The 10,030-nt window shown below is 41.2% G+C and overlaps 1 protein-coding gene across 1 annotated transcript; it reads left to right on the plus strand.

Annotated features, from left to right (window-relative positions):
- Positions 1–319: 319 nt before the first annotated feature.
- On the plus strand, positions 320–4,345 carry LOC128933049 (stromelysin-1-like; the record flags this gene model as incomplete). Its single annotated transcript, XM_054269906.1, has 6 exons — positions 320–526; positions 941–1,160; positions 2,285–2,418; positions 2,947–3,106; positions 3,948–4,051; positions 4,245–4,345. Coding segments are annotated over 6 exons (926 nt in total), but the record flags the coding sequence as incomplete, so codon positions are not given.
- Between the last annotated feature and the right edge of the window lie 5,685 nt (positions 4,346–10,030).

The following is a 10,030-nucleotide window of genomic DNA, read 5'->3' on the forward strand; positions in this document are numbered from 1 at the left end:
ACGTTACTGGTTTTGTGAGGTAGTTACCAGGCAAATTCCATGTCATTTACTATTCCCAAAATCTGATCAGATGTCTAAGACCTTCTCAACTGCTTTTCAATTGTTATTAATAGTAAAGAAACCTTGATTCTTTGTTGGAAAATTTCTGCAATATGGGCAAAAACTGTTCCCAGAGTGGTTTTCCAGTGAGAAATCAATGTCTATGATTCAAAACTCATTTCTTCTCCAGGAGGCCAGAGAGCTCTTACTTGGGCGTTTTTTTAAGACTGTGAATGATATACCTCACCTGAGAGAATAATGCCTGTATCCTGCTGTTAAGCAAAAAATTTATTTTGTGGTTGTTCTTTGTGTGGATCTTTTGCAGGATACAACTTATTTCTTGTTGCTGCTCATGAGCTGGGCCACTCACTAGGTCTCAGTCATTCCAACGTTTTTGGTGCCTTGATGTATCCTGTATATATGGCCACAGATACGAGGAACTACCAACTTCATCAGGATGACATTGATGGCATTCAAGCCCTCTATGGTAAGCAAGATGCATCATTTTCTGGTGAATGATGGATAACAATTTATAATTAATTTTACCCACCAGATAAAATGTACTGAACTTCCCACTACAAAAAAAACACTAAGGTTTTATTTCCTGATATTATTTTTGGGCAAATCTCTTGGGGTTTTTGTGGTTAACAGTCTACACTGCAAAATGGAATCCGTAGACTGTATTTATTCCAGTTAGTCAAAAGGTCCAAGAGCCTTTCCCCAGTGATACCAGAGGAACAGCCCACATCTGTAGCATGAAACTCTCTTATCTTCCACAGAAGGGTGGTTTTGTATGTGCACAGCTGCATATACACTTGGCTTCACACAGTACTGCCTGAAATGCTGTGACATGAACTGCTCTGATCCACCTTCCAATTCCACTCTTATTTATTTTCCAAAGGACCCCCCAAAGAATCTCCTGCACTTCCTACAGAAGCTTTACCCCCACAAGAACCAACTGAAATGGTACCTGCAGATGCACCAACTCCAATGTCTCCCAGGGAAGAACCAACAGAAATGACACCATCCAAGCCACCCCAAAGACCAGACGACTGTGACCCTCATCTGACTTTTGACGCTGTCACGACTCTCCGTGGAGAAACACTGTTCTTCAAGGATGGGTAAGTGCTTTTATTTCCAGCAGCATCTTTTTGTGAGACTCACAAAGGCAAAGCACAAAGTTCAGTTCAAGGAATTTATCCTCCCTTGGTTATAAAGGAAAATATTTTTTCTGTAAGTGTTAAGGCAGCTTTGAAAAATTTTGCTAGCCCACCTGTGCTGGGTGAGTAACATGGTTTACTAATGAGTACAATGCTTTAATCCATCATACATCACTGTCCATGTTCATTAAAATTGTGCAAGGCTGAATAATTCCAGTGTCACTCCTCAGCCTGCAGCTGCTTTACATGCAGTACTGTCTTCATCATACCATCCTGTGTGTGGGCCAGGGAGCTGTGGAAAACGTCTCTGGTGATTTTTAGTGCCACTCTGACCTAGGATTCTGCACTAGACCAGTGTTGTCTACAGAGAGTGTCTGCTGTTGCATGGTGGCCTTGTTTTGGGCACGCTCTGGCACTCTCTGTAGAGAGTTGCTGGCTGGGCACATCCACCCTGGTGAGAGCAAACAGCAGGGTCAGGGCTTCACCCCCTTCTTGGCTTAGTAGTTGTGTTTTGATTGAACAAGCTTCCTTTGATGATGTGGGTCTGATTTTCCTTCTAAAACATATGAAGTATTGTAGCGTAATAGTTTTCAAGGAGGAGGGGGAAAGAGCAATTCTTTCTTAACCTGGGTTTTAATGTGTTTCTCAAGAATTTTTATTTAACCTTTGCAACCAAATTGAAATGAGCTGTGCCAACTACATGGGTCATGATGAAGAGAAAGCTGCAATTGTCAGCACTGCCACAGATATCCTAAGGTGTCCTGGACGAACCATTATGGTGCAAATGCAGAAGTCCACAGGGCCATCAGCTGTAGGGGATGGCTAAGCCAGGAGTTGGACAAGATGAGCTTCAGATGTCCCTTCCAACCTCAACTATTCTGTGACCTCAGAGCAGCCTGCAGCAAAGGGCACAGGTCTGTGAGGGAGCAGAGTGAAGGACTGCATCCCAAAAGGGGTGGTATCTCTGCCTCATAGGGAACACTGGTTCCAGAACCCACACAGTAGGATTTCAAGTACATATATGGGCCCTTGATCTCCTAATGAGATGACAGACAATGAAGCACTGCTGGTTTTGTTTCTAACAGCTTTGTCTGGCGCAAAAGTCCATATTTCTCAGAAATTGAACATGACACCATCTTCTCCTTCTGGCCATCACTGATAGCTGGCTTTGATGCTGCGTATGAGGTTGACAAGAAGGACCGAGTGCTATTTTTCAAAGGTAGTTCTCTTACATTTTCATCATTTTTTAATGCATATGTGAAGTTATAGCAATACTACTAAATGTTATTTAATCATAATAGAAGGTATATTATGCTAATATTCATATTAACTCTAACACTAGTGCTACCACTAATAGAGGATATTCTTAATATTTAAACCCATTTAAATTTTGTAAATTATGTTACTGTCAGTAACTAATGCTGCTTCACAATGGTCCTACATAGACTTCCTTTGGTCAGTGACAGCAAAGGCCATACCTGAGACAAAATTAATTCCTACATTACATGAAACACACCTAAAATATAGGCTTTTAATTATTGAGTGTATAATACTCTTAATGACTATAAAAAATAGAAAATCCATCAGCTGTGAGATATTCAGACTTCTGTGCGTCCTAATTGGGTAATGTTCTCAGCTGGACATCTGTGCAGTTTTTGGCATTTACTACACAGAAAGCTCTGGGGCTTTGGCAAAAAGAAGATCAGACTCCTCAAGAATCCTCACAACTTTTTCTGTTTTCCTGCAGATGGCCAGTACTGGGCTGTCAGTGGCTACAGAATAGAGCCAGGGTTCCCCAAGCCCATCCAGAACCTGGGCTTCCCCAGCAGCATCGGGAAAATCGATGCAGCCGTTCATGACCAAAGTACCAAGAGAACCTATTTCTTTGTTGGCAACAAGTACTGGAGGTAAGGTTCTTCTCTCTTCTGTACAAGAGATAATCAAAACAGCTTTTTAAATCAAGTGAGGTATTTGTACAGGAAGTTCATGTCCTCTTTTTGGCAGCCTTCTCAGCTGCTTAAAGCTGAAACTCAATTGCTCAGATCTTTTTATTGCACAGCATCGGTTACACCTGAGTGTTCACTTACCCTTATCAGGCTGTGATTAAGGGGCAGATGAGTTTTGTTTATTCATTAAGAAGTGGTGTGAGCTAGTATAAAAATACAATGTACTATAATTAGTATAAAAATATAAATCGAGTGGACTTTGTCGTCATGTCAGGTATTCATTCAGTAATTACTAAGAAGCAGAAGTGCTCTGTGAAGTTTATAGATGACAAACCAAGAAAGTTATAGGAGACTAAAATATATACTTCCTAAGAAATAATTCAGCTAAGCAGCAATCTTATCCTAATAATTAGTCTGTAATAGCATCTTGAAAGAGTGTTATTACAGCTGAAGTTTACATTTCTCTTATGGGGTGACTTCACAGATTGTGTGCTGTAAAATTAAAATAATTCTGTTTGATTAATTATTTAAGATTACTACTCAGTATAAGCCCCATTCATTCTTATTGTCAGTCTCAGGGAATGAAAGTAAATGTACTAATCTGATATTCTGAAAAAAGACTTACCTAGGGTATTAAAGATGTAAATATTCACACAGCCAGGATTTATACAGCTCTATGAGGTCACAGATTGCAGGTGCTGGATTTTCATCTGAGAGTAGGCATATTTTGTAAAAATCCATCTGGTTTCAACTTTGAATGTCACATGCTTATTTTCTGTTTCTATGCAATTTCTTTATTTAGTTTCAATGAAAATAATCAATCAATGGAAAGAGGCTATCCAAGAAAAATAGCTGCTGACTTCCAAGGGATCGGCCATCCAATTGATGCTGCCCTTCAGAAAAATGGTAAATAAATTAAAATGTAATTTTAAAAACCCCAAAGACCACCTGCTAAAGGCAAAAAAAAAATACATTTCAATATATATATTAAATTTTTGGTTTGATTTTTTTAAGTCACCCAAGGAAATAGTGAACATGTAACAATAGGTATATAAGATTGAACTATTAATTTTTCCATGTTTTTTCCTTCCAATTCTAGGATATTTCTACTTTTTCCATGGATCAAACCAGTATGAGGTTGACATCAAGAGGAAGAAACTCATCCGTATAATGAAAAGCAACAGCTGGTTTAATTGCTAGAAATATTAAGTGTTGGTACAGGAATATATTTGTACCAGAAAGAGCTTTTCATGTTTCTTGATTTTAAACAGTGTTATTCACCTGTTCCTGTGCACCTGAGTCTGAAATGATGGCCTTTGGCAATTCTAATTTAAAACCTTTGAAATGTAAAACCTAATGTACAGTTTTAATTTATTTTGGTTCTCCATCTATTTATTCATCAAGTTGTTTTTGAGAAATAAAGTATTTTGCTTGAGTTCAGCAGTTCTTGTGCTCTGATTCAGTCCACTGGAGACAAGGCATCTGCTGCAGCCACACACAAGCTGAGTGGTGCCAGGTTCCATCAGCATTTTCAGAGCCTGCGAGGGGAAAGTTAAAGAGAAGTGGAGGGGCAGTTCTGGCGGGCAATTAGAAATTGCCCAGGTGACAAAGGAGGGAAACAAAGTGCTCAGGAACAATTTTGGGGAGGCATAAAAGGTAAGAGGAGATCCTACACAAGAGTGTGTGAAGGGAGAGACTGGAGTCTATGGCATGCCATGACTCCTGGCACAGGGACAGAGGCAGCGGTGGGGACAGGTAGGTGGGAACATGGCAGTGGGTGAGAGGACCAGTGCCACTGAGGGTGGTTTTAATGGACAGAGTCATTGGTACAGCAGGGCATGAGCAACCAGAGAGAAGTATAAGTGTCCAGTTTGGGGATGGAAGTAGCATGCAGGCAGGGTGGGAAGTGATGGAGATATGATCACAGGGTCACAGGGAGTCAGTGGATTAGCCCTCCTGAGCTGTAACCATGTGCCATGGAAATGGAGTCAGGGCTGGCAGTACAACTCACAAACTTGATAACAAACCAGAAACAAGAACCATTTTCCTGCTAGAGCACACAAGCCAAAATAATAAGAAAAAAACCTAAGGATTTTTATGTAACTACCATTTGATGTAATTTTTATGAATCCTCCAGAGGATGAGTGGTGAGACACACCTGCTTCCTCCTTGTTTGGGTCCTGCTCACAGGGCAATAGCTCAGTGGTTTTAAACACCCCTTGGGCTTTAAGAGACCTTGGCTGGGGTACATCCTCTCTTTGGAGGGATTTGATCCCACCTCTTACAACACTGATGTGACGATGTGATTGTGCAAGGAAGTCAACTGGCTGTTAATCTTTCTCTAACAGAATTGGCAAAGGCAAAAAGAGAGGCTGGGAATGGCTGACAAGGACAGTATTCCAATTGCCACAGCTCAAACCTCATTAGGCAGAGGTAAAATTTGCTCCTAGTCTTCTGCACAGGGCAGCTGCCTCAGACATCTGATCAAAGACATACTACCACCTATCCCCTCATCCATGTGGGCCAGAGGAAGCCATGTGTGTCCCAGTGCACCCACAGGCCCACAGTGCTCACAGACAAGATCAAACAAAGGCAGCAGAGATGATGCTGGGTTGGAGGGGCCTTTGAGCAACCTGGTCTAGTGGAAGGTGTCCCAGTCTTTCACGGATGGGCTGGAACAAGATTATCCTTAAAGTCCTTTCTACCCCCAAAATTCTACAATTTTATGATCTTTGAATATCTCATCTCTGGCATGCTCTCCTCATGCATGTTTTGTGCCATGCTAGATATGCTCTAAGTACCTCTAAAGCCGGGTTTAAAACCGACCTATGTTACAAATCAGAGCATGTCTTAAAAGTTGCTTTTAACAACTTTTAACAACAGTCCCTACTGTTGTGTCAAGTAGGGACACAAGAGCTCAGCATTGCCCCAAGGGCAGCAGATCACCATGGAGGAGTCATGGACTGAAAAATGACTGAGCTCACCGGGCAGCAGTCCAGGCAGGGCAGAGACACAGGAAAACTGGTGCTGCCCCAACATCTCCCAGTGTCTTTCTCAACAGCTCTTTCCCTGTACATAGCTTATCCTGAACAAACTTCAGTCCAAGGACTTCAGATGCCTCCAGGCTTAGGCAGGGTGCTTGCGAGTATAGCATAACTAATGGGGTTAATTCCCTTTGTTTTTAAAAATGCCTACATACTTTGATATCGTATATAGATGCTTTCTTGTATGTGAAGGCTACCTTCAGAAATCAGGCCTTTAGGCTCTGGTTGCTGTCTGAGACGTGAAAGTGGTTAGGGAGGAACCAAAAGAAACGTTTCAGCAACAGGAAAGCAGATCACTGTTGGTGTTTATACTGACTCACATTAGATTAAAGTATTTCTCTTGCATAAGGTCAGTAATAAGTTTTTAGTTATGACATCCAGGAAACAGCAAAATTAAAACACTCCCTCCACCTTTGAGTATTAAGTACCTTAAACTCACAATATCTGAAAAATGAGTGATATTTACTTAGCTATGAAGAAAAATGTAGCCTGGAGCAGAAACGGATGACAACATGCCATGGATTTCACGTAGACAAGGGGACTAGCGATATGTGTTAATCAAGGAATTTCGGTCTGTATTTTTGCTTTGTTAATGTCTTAAACTTTGAAATGAAACAGTACAATCAGTTTGGGAAAAGCAATGAAAATCCTGGTAAATGGATGATGTAGCTCAGATGATGTTGGAAACATTGGAAGCAAGAAAGCTGGAGCTGTCTGTCCTCAGTGAACAAGAGAACATTTCTTGTAACCATGATTTTGGTATAAGTCATAAATTATTGCTGGAATTAAAGGCCTCTTAGGTGCCGGCAGGGGAATTTTAACCACAAACGTAATTTCAAGTACTTGTCCTGTATGAATAGGAACTTTCCTTGAAATCCAAGGGCAGGCACGCAAATTAGAGTCACAAAACATAACCTGTTACATCTAAAATTCTTGATTGCAGCAACAGTTGAGCTAGACCAAACCACTTGCACATGAAATCTCAAAATTTCCTTAATGACTTCACTGACAAAGCAAGGGTGACCCATGTGCAAGTTGACTGGAACTGGAACACTGAATGCTGCCAGGGAATCAGCATTGCCATGCTGGAGACCCACAGCTGTTATATAAAAGCCAGAAGTAGGTCACACTTTGTCAGCAATAAGATGTTTTTGAGGCTAGGTTTGTGCTGCCAGGTCTGAGGGTTTGCAGCACAGCCAGGAAGGAGGTGCCAGAGGCACTGAGTTAAGCAATGCTGGTGGCAGCACAGGCTGAAGTTGCAGTTTTACAGCTCAGAAGTCTCCCCTGCACAGACCTGCTCTCCCAGGGTTTGGCCAGGGGTTCTGCACTGCTACCGGAGCTCAGCCTGGCCAGGACACTGAGGGCACATAAGGCACCAGAGAGGAGCCATTTCCAGCCCTGAGTAATTAAGCCCAGCTTTGCACAAGCCAACTTAGTTTCATCCTATTGAGGCTCTGTGAGATGCTCTTTTCTCGCTACTACATTATTCATTAGTTTTAAAATATATAAACTGTGAAGTAGCAATAACTTTTGTGTTAAGGCTATTAATAATAATAACAATAAACATATTGTGTTACCTGTTATATGTCTTGTGTTATATATGTCTTAGGGTGGGGCTATGGAATGCATCCAAGGCAGAAGATTAAGTCCTGAAGGGAAGGGCAATCCTAGGAGTTTACCCAGACAACTTTGCAGGTTTTAAAAAGGTGAGCACAGTAATTTTCACACTGACTTCTTTAAACCAAAACCAGAAACTGACATTATATACTGTGCTACTTCTAGGTAAAGTCACCTCAAAGAGGTGATAGACATCAAAGAAGGTCTTTGTGATTATGGAATTTTCTTTATATAGAATATTCTAGGTGATTGATCTCTTGAGACAAATGGGGAAGAGTATCCAAAAAAGTGAGAGAGAGGTTGACAGAGTAGCAGAAGTATGTACTTGAGAAAGCTGATAATAAGAAAACTATATCAATGTCATTAATACCATTAATGACCAAAGCATTCCTAGACAGTTTTGATCCCTTTTAGTAGCCCTCTCATTAGAGAGCAAGATGAGTGATGAAAATTTAATTCCTACAGACTGAAAAGTTGCTTCTTCCTTCTAGTACAAATGGAGACAGTGAGGGAGGAGAAAAAAGAGTTGGAAGGATGTAGAGGGCTGTAAGTTCCAGAAGCTATTTCTGCAGAGTGCTACTGTCAGTGTGTAAGCTGCACAGGAGAACTCTGCGCCAAGTTTTGGATTCATCTCACCCACTCTGGTATACCTCACATAACTCTGTGAATGCAGTCATTACCAGAAGCTCCCTCAGGAGGTTGCTTCTCCTTGGCTCAGCTGGTTCATTTCTGGGTCATTCCCTGAGCCTGTCCATCTCCTCCCAGGACTAGGGAGGGATTCTCTCCCTAATGGAAGTGCCTCAGGTAGATGTCTGCTCCTAGGGTAGGAATTCAGTCCTCAGTGACCAGATAACCCTTGTGGAGTCCCACCAGCCTTGCCTTGCTAGTTCAGCTGCCCAGACCCAGCAATCCCTCATGTCCTGCCTTTGGATGGCCACAGGCATGCTGTGTTCTGGGGATCCTTCTAGTACCAACACAGTGTTCTTCAGCAGGAAATAATTTCACCAAGTACCTCGAGTATACAGTATATTTATAAACTATCCTTTCACGTCTCTATCATGCTGGAAGATCTGTGGAAGGGGGTTTATCTCTCTGCACATTCAAAGTCTCAGCTGCTCCTCAGCGCTGCAGGCTTGCCTGAAATCCTGTGTCAGCCCCACACAGAAGCCTCAGATATGTGAGCTGTCTTCAATGGCAGTGAACATCTCTCTTCAGGACTCCCATCCCCACTGGGTTGCCCTCGTTTGTGCATGGAGGGTGTGATTGGGCATGGAGGAAAAGTGGACCCAGTCTAGAGTGGGCCTGCTGTAGAGTCTCAGCGGTTCCTACACCAATGGCAGAAATGGAGAACAGAGGAACCTCTCTCTGACAAGGACAACCATCAAAGAGTTTGATCCAGAAAGCTTCAGTGATTTTTGATACTTACTTATTGTAAGTATCAAAGAAGAAGAATGTGAAATAAAGTCTTTGGGCAATTCTCTGAGAACACTGGAAAAACTGAACAAATGTAGCATGAAAACATCTTGGCTCAATTTTTATAATTTTTATATATGCTGGGAAAAGTGCTTTCATTTATTTGTGTTAATTTCACATTTTCCTGCAGAAAAAAAAATCATGTAATCCAAGTGCAAACTGTTTTTACAAAACTGCATAAACAAAACATTGCTTCATCAAGCAAGGAGCTATAGCACTGACAGGACTCTACCAAAGGGAAAGACGGTGGCACTATAACAGCCTCCAAAAAGAAAAAAGTATAAAATCCCCTGAAAAAAAAAAAAAAAAACCCTGATTTTCTGTTTCAGTTTACAGTCATGTAACATTCTGTGATCATTTATCCCCTTAGGCACTTTAACAATGCTTCTGAAATCAATATTATCTTTGAATAGAAAGCATTAAAGAGATATGCTTCAAGTTTTGGAGAGCAAGGCTACATTTTAACAATTAAAAGGTTAATAAATTCATTTAAAATAATTACATGTCTATTATCTTCTCATTAATCATGATTTCCATGTTGCAAAACCTGCACAAGGGTGGAACCAGATGAAAGACAGCACTGATCTGTTTTATGGTAAAACTCTTGTTTTGCATGTTCTGTTGCTAACTAGACATTGTGAGAAGCAATGAGTCAGGGATTGGAAAGCTTTATAAAACAAAAGAATACTATATAAAGGTGAAGCAGGTGTGTGGCAGACTACAAAAAAGACTTCTATAGAGGCTAATGGAA

Source organism: Melozone crissalis, unplaced genomic scaffold (assembly GCF_028551555.1).
Source record: "Melozone crissalis strain CALT ecotype California unplaced genomic scaffold, PUWL_Pcris_2 ptg000008l_1, whole genome shotgun sequence".
Lineage (NCBI taxonomy): Eukaryota > Metazoa > Chordata > Aves > Passeriformes > Passerellidae > Melozone > Melozone crissalis.